This window comes from Acinonyx jubatus, chromosome E1 (assembly GCF_027475565.1).
Source record: "Acinonyx jubatus isolate Ajub_Pintada_27869175 chromosome E1, VMU_Ajub_asm_v1.0, whole genome shotgun sequence".
Classification (NCBI taxonomy): domain Eukaryota; kingdom Metazoa; phylum Chordata; class Mammalia; order Carnivora; family Felidae; genus Acinonyx; species Acinonyx jubatus.
The window spans coordinates 10,259,742-10,274,802 of record NC_069397.1 but is presented as its reverse complement, the minus strand read 5'-3'; the positions used below and the strand labels follow the sequence as shown (position 1 = coordinate 10,274,802).

The following is a 15,061-nucleotide window of genomic DNA, read 5'->3' as shown; positions in this document are numbered from 1 at the left end:
CTGAATCTGGGTCTCGTGACTCTCTCAGACCTTCTGCTTCAGCTGACTTTTGCTGGGCAGCATGCAGATTTTTAATCCATTTACAGAGTGACTGATTCGGCTCTGGTTTAGACGTGATCTTTGTTTCTATCAGAGCTGTGATAATTTTGGTCCTAGGTGTTCACCGTAGCCATCTTGCTGCCAGGAAAGTAATAGAGAACATAATAGAGACAGGATGACACTGATTGGTGTTAAAGGCTCTGGAGACACTTGAATACTCCAGCTCCCACCACATCAGAGTTCCTCTGTCTGCCCTCCCACCCCCCACATTGCGACCCCGCGTCTGCCCGAGGAATGACCTGCAACTCTGGGAGCCTCGTTTTCTACTTTAAACCTGATGTTTTGTTCTTTGGTGGATACAGACTTGTAGAGTGAACCTGTCCCATGTCGTAGCTGCCTTAGTTCTTGGAAGCTTCCTGGGAGTGGACACCTGGGGTTCTCCTCCACACAGATCATGAATTCTGCCATTGGCTTTTGCTCCTGGGGGCGGTCCTGGCTTCTTTTAAGTTAAGACACGTTCTGTTTTCACAAGGAGAATGTTTGCTTTGATCCACTTTCTGAGATGTGTTTTGTGTGTGTCTGTCCCAACATTTCAGGACTGATTAGCGTGACAGAGCTCGGGGCCCAGGCCATCATTTACGAACTGGCCTCTGTAGCCTACATGGTAAGAACCTTTGAGGTGAGACCCAGCACCTTCTCTGCACAAACTCTGCTAGGCTGTTGGCATTGCATTCACTCGACACCCCCCGCCCCCCCCCACAGGCCGTGCACTGGGGAGAGAGGAGAGCCAGACAGCAGGAGAGAGAGCACATGGGAGGGAGTGTGGATTTTGGATCCAGACACTGGGTTTGAGTCTTGCCATGCTGCTCCCAGCTGTGCGACTGTGAGCTCATTACTTAACCTTTCTGAGCTTCCGTTTTCTCATGTACAAAATGGGGAAGAAATGCTTCCACCGAGTGAAGGTAGAATATGATAATGTGTTAAAGCACTTGGCGCAACGCCTGGCACGTTTATGCAACAAATACGGAATCGGTGGTGCTGGGATACGATGGAGAGTGAGATGGGGATGTCCCCTGCCCTCTCGTGGCCTGTGGTCTGGTGGGGAGACAGAGACAAACAAGTCAACCGGTAAACGAGAGCATCACCGACATAGACGACGCGTAACCATAGAAGCAGCAATAAAAGTCTGAGGTGCGTAAAACCAGAGCTGTGTGCTTTCAGGCGGGTTCGTCAGAAACAGTCCTCTTGAGTTGCTGGTTAAGCTGAGACTTGAAAGGGGAGAGGAGCCAGCTCAGGGAGCCCGAGCGTGAGAGCTGACTGCGGAGCCTGAGCAGAGGCTCCGGGATGGAAAAGAGCATGTGGCGTGTTCAGGGGCCCCAGACAGGAACCTGGCTGACGGGGTTGGTGAGGAAAGAAGGGTGACGTGTAGAAGCCGGCTTAGGGGAGGACAGGTGTCTGGGGGTCTGGAAGGAGGCTGTTCGAATCATCTGGGTGAGCACCTAGGAGCCTGCTGGTGGGCGAGGAGAAAAGTGGGTGAGTTAGTTGTGTGGGAGGGCAGAGGTGACAGGACCTGGCCGGGGTTTGGGTGCGGGACGCAAGGCAACGAATAGGGAGAATCACAAACGACCCCAGAGTCTCCAGCTTGAAGAACCACTTGAAGAGGATGCCTCTACCTCTTGATACTTGAATATTCCAAACCCGTACAAATCATCCCTTTGTTTTGTTTCTTATTTTTGTTATTATTTTTTATTTTGAAATGTTCATTTTGAGAGAGAAAGAGCATGAGCTGGGAGGGGCAAAAAGAGAGAGAGAGAGAGAGAGAGAAAGACACTCCCAACCAAGCTCCGTGCTGTCGGCACAGAGCCCAACACGGGGCTCGACTCCACAAACCATGAGATCATGACTTGAGCCTAAATCAAGAGTCAGACGCTTAATCAACTGAGCCACCCAGGCGCCCCTGATTCTTATTTTTTTAGAGACCAAGGGAGGCTATCTGGGCAGTGGGATTGTGGGTTTTTTGTTTCCTTTTTTTTTTTTTTTAATCTTAGAAATGAAAACAAAAAGGTTTTTAGTGGGGATCGATGAAGTGGTTTAGGAATAAAACGCCTGTCCAGGAGCAAACCCCAAGATGTACAAGTCAGGAGGAGGACAACTCAGCCAAGAGGGAGGACAAGGCGGTGTGAAATGAAGAAAATCAAGCGAACACGTTGTAGAGGAAACGAGCTATGAAGGGTGCACAGAAGGAATGACAGTTGTACGGAGGGCTGCTAGGAGGTGGCGTAAGGCGAGGGTGGAAAGTGTCCCTTGGGTTTTGGGTCATTAGAGAGCTTGGGTGGGGACCAAGAGCCGTATTCCAACACGTTGGCTTTCAAGGTTGGTGAAGGAGCAGAGGCTGCTGACGGAGACAGTCCCGCCTGGAGGTTTGGTAGTTGGTGGTGGGAAATAATACCATCAAGGGAGGGTTTGGGTTTAGCTTCTGTTTTGAAATGGGGGCACTAGAGTTTATTTATAGATATGTGGTCAGCACTACCTGTCTTCTAAATCTCTCGTCTTCCAAGTCTTCTCTGTTTCTACCTGCTCTGTCACAGGCTTCCTTTTGTTTTTATTTTCAGTTGAGGAAAAAACCACAAAAAGTAAAATGTACCATCTTAACCAATTTTAACTGTGCAGTTTAGTAGCGTTGACATGGTTGTGCGGACGGCGCCCTGGGTGGCTCTGTTGGTTAAGCGCCGACTTTGCCTCAGGTCGTGATCTCGCGGTTCGTGAGTTTGAGCCCTGCATCGGGGTCTGTGCTGATGGTGCAGAGCCTGCGTGGGATCCTCATCCTCTCCTCTCTCTCTCTCTCTCTCTCTCTCTCTCTCTGCCCTTCCCCCACTCATGCTTTCTCCCTCAAAATAAATAAACTTAAAAAAACATTGTGCAGCTGATCTCCAGAAACTTTTCACCCTGTAAGATGGGAACACTACCTATTAAACAGTTGCCTGTTTAATTGATTAACTCCTATAATTTAGCACTCCTCCCTCAGCTGTTGGGAACCACTATTCCACTTTCTGTTTCTTGTCACAGGCGTCCCTCTGTTAGAGACAGTAAGGCAATGATTCTTCATTATTCCTGTGGAAAAAACAAGTCCCCACAGGGGTGGGCTTACCGTAAAAATTATAAAATACAAAGAAATAATCTAGCGTGGGCAAGAGCTTGAACAGATACAACAAACAGGAAAGTTAGAGTTCAGAACTTGAGATGATGGTGTAATAATGGAGGAGTAGAAAAGTATCATGGTTAAAGTCATGAAACCTAAAAGAAGGAGCTAAAACCAAAAGAACGTTATTTGGAGAAGAACCGAGTAAGATTTTTTAATTGACGAATTGTAGCCATTCAAATGTAGTACTTGATAGGATCAGCAGATTAGTTAAAGCTGGAAAATAATGAACTTGAAGACGTATCTGGAAATTCCCAGAATAAAACAAAGACATGTAAATAGATGGAATTAGATACATAGACCAATCTGTGCATATATGATCAAATGATTTTTAAGAAAGAGACCATTCAGCGGGGACAGGACAGTTTGTTCAGGAACAGATGCTGGGGAAACTGAACATCCACATGCAAAAGAATGAAGTTGCCCTCTTACCTCACACCATACACAAAAATTAATTCAAAGTGGATCAAAGACCTAATGTAAGCCCTAAGCAATAAAACTTCTAGAAGGCCAAAGCTTCACGACATTGGATTTGGCAATGATTTCTTGCATGTGACACCAAAGGCACAGGCAATGAAAGAAAAAATAGACAAGCCGGACTCGATGAATGAAAAATTCTGTGCATCCAAAGGCCATATTCACCGAATAAAAAGGCAGCCCACAGTGGGAGAAAATACTTGAGAATACTGTGGGATAAGGGATTAATATCCAAAATCTAGAGAGAACTAAAACTCAGTAGCAAAAAACCAAACTGGATTAAAAAATGGGCAGAGGACTTGAATAGGTTTTTTCCCAAGAAAGATCTACAGATGGACAATAAGCACGTGAAAAGATACTCAGCATCACTAATCATTAGGAAATAATTGACAAAACAACTACATTGAGATACCACCTTATACACGTTAGAATGGCTACTATTCCAAAAACCCAAACACAGAAGATAACAAGTGTTCGTGGGAATGTAAAATGGTACAGCTACTATGGAAAGAAATGCGGTGGTCCTTCAAAAAATTAAAAATAATGGTGTCATGTGCTGAGGCAGTGTCCCTTTGGGGTAGACCTAAAAAGAACTGAAAACAAGATCTCCAAGATACCTGCACACCTGTGTTCGCGACAGCGTTACGCACAATGGCTAAAAGGTGGAAGCTGCCCACGTGCCCATCGATGAATGAATGAATAAGCAGAACGTGATATACACATTCAGTGGAATATTACTCAGCCTTAAAAAGGAAGGAGATTCTGATATAGGCTACCCAAGGGATGAGCCTTGGGACAATATGCTAAGTGAAATAAGCCAGTCCCCAAAAGACGTACAGGCATATACCTCAGACGCATTGCAGGTTTGGTTCCAGACCACAACCACGAAGTGAATATTGCAATAAAGTCAACAAGATAAAGTTTTTTGGTTCCACGGTGCGTATAAAAGTTCTGTTTACGTTACACTATAGTCTACTAAGCGTGCAATAGCATCTGTCTAAAAGATGTCCATGTCCTAGTTAAAAATACTTCATTGCTCAAGAAAACTAACCATCCTCTGAGCTTTCAGCCAGTGGCAATCTTGGGACAAGGGTCTTGCCTCAGTGTTGACGACTGCTGACCAGGGTGGTGGTTGCTGAAGGTTGGGGTGGCTCTGGCAATTGTTAAAAATAAGACAACCATGAAGTATCCTGCGTTGACCGGCTCTTCCTTTCGTGAACGGTTTCTCTGTAGCCTGTGATGCTGATTGATAGCATTTGACCCACAGCAGAACTTCTTTTAAAATTGGGAGTCAGTCCTCTCAAACCCTGCTGCTGCTTTTGTCAACTACGTTCATGTAATATTCTAAATGCTTTGTTGTCATTTCGACAGTCTTCATGACATCTTCACCAGGAGTAGATTTCCATCACAAGAAACCACCTCCTTGGGGCGCCTGGGTGGCTCAGTCAGTTAAGCGTCTGACTTTGGCTCAGGTCATGATCTCACTGCTCACGGGTTCAAGCCCCGTGTCGGGCTGTGTGCTGATAACTCAGAGCCTGGAGCCTGCTTCGGCTTCTGTGTCTCTCTGTCTCTCTTCTTTCTCTCTCTCAAATATAAAATAAAACATAAAAAAAACTAAAAAAAAAAAACAAACCATTTCCTTTGTTCATTCATAAGAAGCAACGCTTATCCATTCAAGGTTTGTCATGAGGTTGCAACCATTCAGTCACGTGTTCAGGCTCCACTCCACCTCTAATTCCAGTTCTCTCGCTGTTTCCACCACATCTGTGGTTACTTCCTTCACTGAGGTCTTGAACCCCTCAGAGTCATCCATGAAGGTTGGAATCAACTTCTTCCAGACTCCTGCTCGTGTTGATATTTTGATCTCTTCTCCTGAATGATGGATGTTCTCGATAGCATCTAGAATGTTGAATCCTTTCCAGGTTTTCAGTTCACTTTACCCACATCACTGTCTCTGGCAAATACAGTCTTAACGACACGTAGCTCTTAAATAGTTAAGACTTGAAAGTTAAAGTTTGGTCCACGGACTGCAAAATGGATGTTGTGTGGGCAGGCCCGAAAACAGCATTAATCTCATTGTACATCTCCGTAAGAGCTCTTGGGTGACCAGGTGCATTGTCAATGAGCAGTGGTGTTTTTGAAAAGAATCTTTTTCTGAGCAACAGGTCTCAACAGTGGGGTTTAAATATTCAGTAAACCATGTTAACAATAATTGTGCTGTCATCTAGGCTTTCTTGTTCCATTGATAGGTAAAGCACAGGCCGAGTAGATTTAGCACAATTCTTCAGGGTCCCAGGATTTTCAGAATGCTAAGTGAGCATTGGCTTTGACTTAAAGCCACCAGCTTCATTAGCCCCTAACGAGAGTCAGCCAGTCCTTTGAAGCTTTGAAGGCAGACATTGATTGCTCTCCAGCTATGAAGGTCCTGGGTGGCATCTTCCAACATAAGGCTGTTTTGTGTGCGTTGAAAAGCTGCTGTTGAGTGCGGCCACCTTCATGAGTTATCTTAGCTCGATCTTCTGGATAACCTGCCGCAGCTTCTGCATCAACACTTGACATTTCACCTCTCACATTTACGTTACGGAGATGACTTCTTTCCTTAAACCTCCCAAACCAACCCCTGCTAGCTTCAGACTTTCCTTCCGCACTTCCTCACCTCTCTCAACCTTTACAGAATTGAAAAGAATCAGCCTTGCTCTGGATTAGGCTTTGACTTCAGGGAACGTTGGGGCCGGTTTGACCTTCTGTCCAGACCACTGATCGTTTCTCCACATCAGCAATAAGGCTTCACTGGACTAGCACTTTTCCTTTCCTTCGAGAACTTTTCCTTTGCATTCACAACTTGGCCAACTGGTGCAAGAGGCCGAGCTTTCAGCCTGTCTCCATTTCTGAGATGCCTTCCTCGCTAAGCTCAGTCGTTTCTAGCTTTTGGTGTCAAGTGAGACACGTAAGACGTCCTTTCCCTTGAACACGTAGAGGCCATCGTAGGGTTATTTCTTGGCCTAATTTTAATATTGTTGTGTCTCAGGGAAGGGGGAGGCCTGAGGAGAGGGAGAAAGGTGGGGGAACAGCTGGTTGGTGGAACAGTCAGAACGCGCATAGCATTTATCAGTTAAGTTTGCTGTCTTAAACGGGCTTCGTGAACGAAGTCTACAGTTTGTTTGATCTCATTTTTTTTTTTTTTTCACTTTATTACATTTCCTTTAAAAACTATTTGGGTTAAATAGTCGAAGACCTTTTTCCTAAGACTATATGGAAGGTAAGCTGTGAGCCATGCACATACGAAAGAGCCTTTATTTTTCCCGTACACCTGTTCAGTAATTTGAGTGTAGAGTTCTAGCTTCAAAACAATCTTTCCTCAGAATTTTTAAAGCCTTACTCTATGTTCATCTGGCATTGAGTTACTAATGTGAAATTTGATCTTAACCTGGTTCTTGTTCCTTTGTGACAACGTGGGTTTTCTCTTCGAAAGTTTTAGCATTTATTTCTTTGTCCATGTAGTTGTGAAATTTTTCAAGTGTGGATTGCTCTGAAGGTACTTCTTTACTTACTCTGCTCATGAGTACTTGGTTATACCCTTTCAGTACAAAGGCTTTTGCTTTCCTCATCTCTGAGAAGTTTTAAAACTATTATTCTTTCTCCCTTTCTGTACCTTTTTTCTGTTCTCTCTTTTTAATTGCCTATTGGGTGGAGGTTGATCTCCAGTATTGAACTTGGTTTTTCTTCATCCACTAAGAAACGTGGCGCCAGAGGGGCTCAGACGGTTGAGCATCCAACCCTTGATTTCGGCTCAGGTCATATCCCAGGGTTGTGGGATTGAGCCCCCCCACCCCCACCCCCGTCTTGGGCTCCATGCTGAGCATGGAATCTGCTTAAGATTCTCTCTCTGCCCCTCTCCCCTGCTTGCACGCTCTCCAAAATAAAAAGAAAATCTCTTTGTCTTTTTGTAATTAAATTTTTTTGTTTGGTTTTTAGTTTCCAAGAACCCCTTCTTTTTCTCTTACAGTCCCTTCTTCATGGGAACCTGTTCTTTTTTTTTTTTTTTTTTCTTTTCTGCTGTGCTATCTTTTAAATATCTTTGGATACGAAGTGGAACCTTCAAACATTCTCTTCTGTTCTCTGAGTCACCTCATTTGTTTCCTCTGAAGTCATTTGGTCTTTTATTTATCTTGGTCTCTTTTGCAGATATGTTCTTTGGTTTTCCTCAAAGATCTGGTGATCTTTATTAGTCCCTTTGTACTTACGAAAGAGTGACTACATTTAAGAAAGAGCGAGTACGTTGATTGGTAAAATAAATGGCTGGCGTGGCTTTTCTGATCTTGTTATTTGCGGATGTTTCTCTAACAGACCTCTCCCCTGAATGGGAAGGACCAGTAGGGAGTCGAGTCCAAAGGTGTCTCTGTCATGTGGCATCTTCATTTTAGGGTTTGTGGGCAAGGAGCAGGGAGCAGGCAGTCTGACCTCCCCTCCCATGTCCCACCTGTCCCCAGGACACTACAAGAAGGGCTTGGTTCTGAGGTGCTCACACCATGCAAGGAGCTCTCCCATTTTGCTTTTCTACCTTTAGCCTAGTCTTTCTGTGTGCGGTGGGGCTGGGAGGGAAGACCACGTAGGCGATGGGGTCTGGCTGTGCTGTTCTTAGTGGATCTGATCTCCCTGAGTACCACTCACCACCGCCTCGCTGATGGACCTGAAGCCTCAAGCCTCCTGACGCTGCACTGAGAACAGCTAGCAGGATGTGGCCTCCGCCTGTCTGTATTTTGGACTGTGGTTTCCTGTGGTTCTTCCCTGCGGTGATGACATCACTTCCCCTCTTCCAGAAGCCAGTCTGCTCTCCTCTTCTCAGTGATGTGTGAATGAACTTCTTTTCTGTGCAGCATCTTGACTGATATTTTAATGGTGTTTGGGAGGGAAGAGAGTTAAGCCTGTGAGCTAGTTGTCCATCTTGAACCAGAAGGCAATTAGGTATATACTCTGGGCATGCAAGTCTTGTAATGTTTTACAGAGTCAGTCCGTGGTTTCTCAAGTTCTTAACCAAATATGTATTTTTACCAACTCAGGCTAGTTCTCAAAACAGTAATTAAGTTAGAGGTGGTCGGGAGGATGCTGTTTCTAGTAGGAATGAGAAGTTAAAGCTGGTGTATAAATTGTCGGCAGACATGACAGCGAAAACCAGAGTTTTCTATACAACCCATGTTATCTGAACAGCTCCTGAGAGCAGCACTGTATTTATTACAGGATAATGACAGGAGGTCGAGAGCACGGCTTCGGAGATTGACTAATGGTCTGTGTAAGAGCAAGGAAGCTTATAGCTTCGGATTTCCATAATGAATGATGAAAAATGAGATTTTGGAGACACATTTCAGTGTCCTGGATAATTAGAAGTATGGAATGTTGGACACAGTGGAGTTAATGGAGTCAGATTTCCTCAGCGTTCATCAGGTTCTTACACTATGCCAGGCTTTGAGCTAAGTGCTTTTCCGTGTGGTTCATTTAATTTTTACAAATTATCTCTGTATTTATAATGCATTAAATCTTACCTCGTGGAATGCAGCTAGATTGAATTAAGTCTCGATGGTACGAGTCTGGCCAGTGAAGGAGGTGCTTTGCCCTGAAATCCCACTGCATTACGAGGTTCTGCCCTGATGGATGGGATACAGGTAGCAGTCAGGGCAGCCACTACCCTTGTTCAGGAACGAAGAGGTTGGGTGTGAGCGGGACTGAGCGATTGGATCGTGGTCACACAGCTCAGCTGTAATAGAACCAGTTCGAGAACACGGATGATTGTCTCTGAGTAGGGTTCTCACGTGGTTGGACCCTAGGGCACTAGCATTCTTGCAGGCCCTCTGACTTCTTACGATCTGTGATTGTTGGTTCTCAGGTGCCCCTTGGCTTTGGTGTGGCGGCCAGTGTCCGAGTGGGCAATGCTCTGGGGGCAGGGAATGCCGAGCAGGCTCGGGACTCCAGCATCACCGTTCTCCTGTGTGCGGGTGAGTTGAAGCAGGTCTGCTCTCTGGCGTCCATACTGATTTTTGTCTGATAGGTTACGGTACACGTTTCGGAGTTTCTCTGGGGAATGGATTTATATATATGGCCTCTGCTACAATATTCTTTAAGCCCTTTTCAGGTCACTCAGCAAAATGAAACTTCTCATGGTGATTTTCTGTTACCGGGTACCAATGAAATGGCACACTTGGTAAGACTGAAAAGTCTTCAGATTGTTATCACACGCGGGCTTGTTCTCTGACCAAAGCCTGTGTGAGTGAGTCTCCATATCCCTGGACCACTGCCTCTTCGAGCAGTTTTAATGGTTTGGAATCTGAGCAGTTAGAGAAGATTCTGACTGTATAGACATCTCACCGAGCATCTTTTTCTAGGAATGTGCCTTAGACAAAGGAGTCAGAATCAGGACTTCCTTGCTGGTTTCAAGAGACAGTAATAAACACTTGTAGTTGGGACATTTCTGAAATCATTGACGCCAGTCTCTCCTGAGACTGGATTTATTACTTGGGAGAGCTGTCACTTCCCGCTGCTGTTTCTGTATTTTCCAGGTGTCTGTGCTCTCGTAGTGGGCATTGTACTCTCAGCGATGAAGGATGTGATTGCCTATGTATTTACCAGTGACAAGTATGTACCCATCTTCTAGAAGGATGTTTTCCGTTTTATGCTTTCTTTTTTCACTGTACTTTTCTGGTTCTAAGAGGTGAGTAGTATTTTGCTTCACGGGAAGTAGGGCAGCCAGCAATGAGAACCCCGGTACTACATTTGAATGAAATTGGACGAAGGAAGCCCATGGGCACTGTCCCCGTTCCTCCAGTACCCAGTTCGTTCATTTATCGAACCCCAGTGGCATTTCTCTTGTGCTCAATGCTGGTTCTGCTCAGAAATACCGAGAAAAAGCACATGGCATGTCCTCGTCCCCAGAAAGGCACGTCCCAGTCCAGAGCACGCTGACAGCATGATGCCTGAATCAAAAGGGCAGAATTTATATAAACCACTGACTCAGTCTTAGGTTGAATTTTATTGCATTTTCTGTAACTCTGTGTTTGCGTAGTTATTTAGATATAATGAAGTGTTTTTGAATAAACCAGATCCTTTTTATGAAAAGGTTTCAGTGATTTGCACTGTTTGCCTCAGATTACTTTCATAAAGAAATTCAGTTGAGGGGCACCGGGGTGGCTCAGTCGGTTGAGCGTCCGACTCTTGATTTCAGCTCAGGTCACGATCTCACGGTTCATGGGTTCGAGCCCCGTGTCGGGCTCTGTGCTGATAGCTCAGAGCCTGGAGCCTGCTTCCAATTCTGTGTCTCCCTCGCTCTCTGCCCCTCCCCCACTTGCACGCACGCTCTCTTTCTCTCTCTCTCTCTCTCTCTCTCTCTCTCTCAAAAATAAACATTAAAAAAATTTTTTTAAGTAGCTGATTTAAGGATTTTTCTTGCTCCAAAGTCTGGGCACCCTCAGAGATTAGTCTTATTAATTGCTTTGCTCCCTCCGTACAGGTGCCATACATTCTTGTTTCTTTACATGACTCCTATTTTTGGTTGAAAACTGGACATTTTTTACATCGTAATGTGGCAATTCTGGAAATCAGAACCACCCCCACCCCCCAGGGTTTTTTGTTGCCGCTTGCTGGCTTAGTGGCTTTTATGAACTAATTTGGTGAAATCTGTATTTTTTGTCCAGTGTGGCCACGAAAGTCTCTGTTGCATTAGCTTGGTGATCGGCTAATTACTGGACCAAATTTCCTTAGCTACATGCATCCCACTTTACCTCCCACTCTGCGGAGGGGCTCTCTGTGCATATATCAGGGCAGCCTTCAGCACTCGGCCAGGCAGTTTACAGCTTGGCCTTCGCCCTCATTTCCTGCCTGTGCGGAGCCTCAAGTTCAGCCAGAGGTGAGAGCTTAGGCCCTCTCCGGTCTTTCTTGAGCACATACCCAGTCATATGCCTGTGTGTGGCCTTTTAGATTCCCAGGGACGTGTCAGAGCTTTGAAGCCCCTGTGGATGTCTCATTGCCCAGCCTTTCCTGCCGAGCTTGTCGGTTAGTCTTGTTTGTGCCAACTCTTATCCAGTGCTTCAGGGAGAAGCACCTAAAACATTTGCCTGCAGACATCTCTCAGAGACCAGCTGGAGCACTGGCCAGGTTTGAGTCCGGAGAAATAAAGACAGCGTTTCAAGGGGAGTCTTTTGAGGAACAACCTGACAGGTGGTCTCTGTGCAGAAGAATGGCTATTCCTGGGGAATGAAGCTTTGAAAAGGTTCCGCTCCTTCTCCCTCCTCCAGTCCTGGAAATAGGGACTGTTTCTTATCAAGGTTACTGCTGAGCTGGGAGCTGGGGTTGGTACTCAGGTCAATGGCAACACCACAGACGTCGCTGTTATTACCAAGACTCGGCAGCTTCTCTTGAGGAAGCACTCCCCAGGTCACTGCAAGCTGTTGGTTAATGTCTAGAATTCCGAAAAAAATGGACTCTGACCATATTTGCCGGTTTCTGACAATTTTCTCTTTTTCCCGTGAATGGGCCATGCCTTCTTTGTATGCTTTGTAATTTTATGTTGAAATGACATTCTGAATATTGTAACACAATAGCTCTGGAGATTAGGTTCTCCTCCCTCCTCAGGCATTGCTGTTCTGCAGTTGTCCTGTTTGCTTAGTGATTTTTCCAAACCACTTTTTTTTGTTTTGTTTTTGTTTTACAAAGACTATGTTGCTTGTCATGTGTGGTGTCTGTTGTCTCCTCAGTGAGCCAGTGGCCTGGCAGATTTCCTCAAATGCCTTGATCCAATAAGAAAAGAACATTTTTAAAAAGTTCTGTCTCTCTCAGTTATCTGACAGGCACTGCGTGGGAAGCGGCCTCTGTGCTGGGCCCGTAGTGAACCGCCAAGGAGATCAAAACCCACAACTCTGACTTTTGGAGCACGAGATCCTTATTGTCCAACATGCCACCAACTAGCCACACCAGGAATGCAGGCAGCCATCCCTACACCTGCCTGCCATGGGACCAGGGGACAGGAAACGGTAGCTAGTCTGTGAAACCCCAAAATTCATGGATACTTACTAGGCTCATTCTTCATGAAGCACTGCGTGCTTCAAGTTTTCCACTCGACTCCAGAGTTGTGAAAATGGTTGATTTTGACATTTCTGGCCAGTTCAATCATTGTTTTGGTAAAAGAATTGATTCTTGGAGCTTCCTCCTCCATCAGCTTCCGTCACGTCACCTGGATATAGACTTTGCATACTAATCTGACTTTTTTTTTTTTTTTAATAATTTTTTAGATGTTTTTATTTTTGAAAGAGAGAGAGAGAGAGAGACAGAGCATGAGCTGGGAAGGGTCAGAGAGAGAGGGAGACACAGAATCCGAAGCAGGCTCCGGGCTCCGAGCTGTCAGCACAGAGCCCGACATGGGGCTCAAACCCCCAGATCGCGAGATCACAAGCTGAGCCGAAGTCGGACACTTAACTGACTGAGCCACCCAGACGCCCCCTAATCGGACTTTTAATCCATATCGTAGGGTAGTTTTTTTTTTTTCCTGGAAATCTTCCAGATGTTATTTGTGTCTTTGCACATGCTTAGGCATAGGTGAATATTTTTTCTTTTATTTGGTGTGGCACTTTGTAGACTCTCAGTCCGAAGCACTGGATTTTTCTTTAGTTCTGGGATATTTATATAAATGGTAGAACTTCTGGATGAATCTGACTTGTCTCTTCTCTCCTCCTCTGTGCTTGGGGTCATTTCTTAACCTTATCTTTCAAATTGAAATTTAGTATGTTACCATGTCTATCTCATTATTCAGTCTTCAAACAATGTTTTCCTGTAGTGTTCATATTTTTTCGTTTCATTTTTTTCCCCCATTTACTCCTTGTTCCATGGATTCGGTGGTGGCTTTTGTGTCACCTGTTCTGCATGCTCATTTGGGTCTGTCCTTTTTGTGTGCGGGCTGTTGATTTTCTTCCGAGTCCGGTGAACACTGGGTTAATGTCTGTATTTGAATGAAAGACCATTTTGGTTAGTAGGGATAGTGTACCATGAGGCAACTTCACAGTCCTATGGATCTATTCCAGAGAGGTCTCTCCTCTGGTGAGAGGGCTGACTGCAGGCTTTGTCTCTATTGGTGGTACCTGTTGACCAGCAACCTTCCCCTTTAAGGCGAATGGTAGGGAAGCAGAAAACTTCCTTTGGGGAGAGGACGATAGCCTGTTTCATGTATTCCAACCACATTGGCTCTCTCTTTTTTGTTTTTGTTTTTTAAATGTGTATTTACTTTTGAGAGACAGAGCATGAGCAGGGAAGGGGCAGAGAGAGAGAGAGAGACGAAATCAGGAGCTCCAGGCTCAGAACTGTCAGCACAGAGCCTGACGCAGGGCTGGAACTCAAGCTCTGAGACCCTGACCTGAGCCAAAATCGGATGCTTAACCAACTGAGCCCCCCAGGCGCCCCCGTCGTGCGGGTCTTCAGACCCCTCCAGCTCTGCTGTGTCTTCTCTCCAGAGTCCCAGTATCCCCACTGTCATCCCTCCCCAGACGGACCTTCTACCATATTCAGAGTTCAGAGGATCCATGAGGGGGCAAGTGTTTCCTGTGTGAACACTGGCCTTCACCTCCATCTTTGAGGAAGTGTCCCGTTCACAGAGGAAGATTACCAGCCATAGGCTGAAACATTTTTTTTCCAACCTGCATGTTTTTATACTCCTAAGCAAAACTTTAAGAATTATCCTCTAGGGGAGCCTGGGTGGCTCAGTCAGTTAAGCGACCGACTTGGGTTCAGGTCACGATCTCGCGGTTCATGGGGTTCGAGCCCCACGTCGGGCTGTGTGCTGACGGCTCGGAGGCTGGAGCCTGATTCGGATTCTGTGCCTCCCTCTTTCTCTGCCCCTCCCCTGCTCACGCCCTGTCTCTCTTTCCTTGAAAAATAAATAAACATTAAAAAAAAAAAAAAAAAGAATTATCCTCTATAGTGGCAGCCTAGACCATGCCCCTTTTACCCTCGATTCTAACTAAGAAAATTTAGTGAGGTTTTATTGGGTACTCGTTTTGTCAAATAGAAAAGTTGTGTTTTCACTGAATTACTGATCCGTTAGTTAGGTTTGTCAGATCAGTAGTAATTAATATACTCTACTTAAATGTAATTTTGGGGTCACTGACCACTTTCTTTTCCTCCCACAGAGATATTATTTACCTTGTGAGCCAAGTGATGCCTATTTTTGCTCCCTTTCATCTATTTGATGCCCTTGCAGTGAGTATCTGGAGTGATTTTACCCCCACCTAATATGCATAGCAAGATTTGTTTTGCGTTTCTAGTTTTGAATTAAATATGCGATTTCATCCTTGAGAAGAGAGAGTTCTTGCC

The 15,061-nt window shown here is 45.3% G+C and overlaps 1 protein-coding gene across 1 annotated transcript in view; it reads left to right on the top strand.

Annotated features, from left to right (window-relative positions):
• The window catches only part of LOC106981406 (multidrug and toxin extrusion protein 2-like), a 58,028-nt gene that overhangs the window by 32,089 nt on the left and 10,878 nt on the right, over positions 1–15,061 (top strand). Inside the window, 4 exon segments of the mRNA XM_053211794.1 lie at positions 636–718; positions 9,597–9,705; positions 10,267–10,342; positions 14,878–14,947. Of these exon segments, the coding sequence (XP_053067769.1) occupies positions 636–718; positions 9,597–9,705; positions 10,267–10,342; positions 14,878–14,947 (338 nt within the window).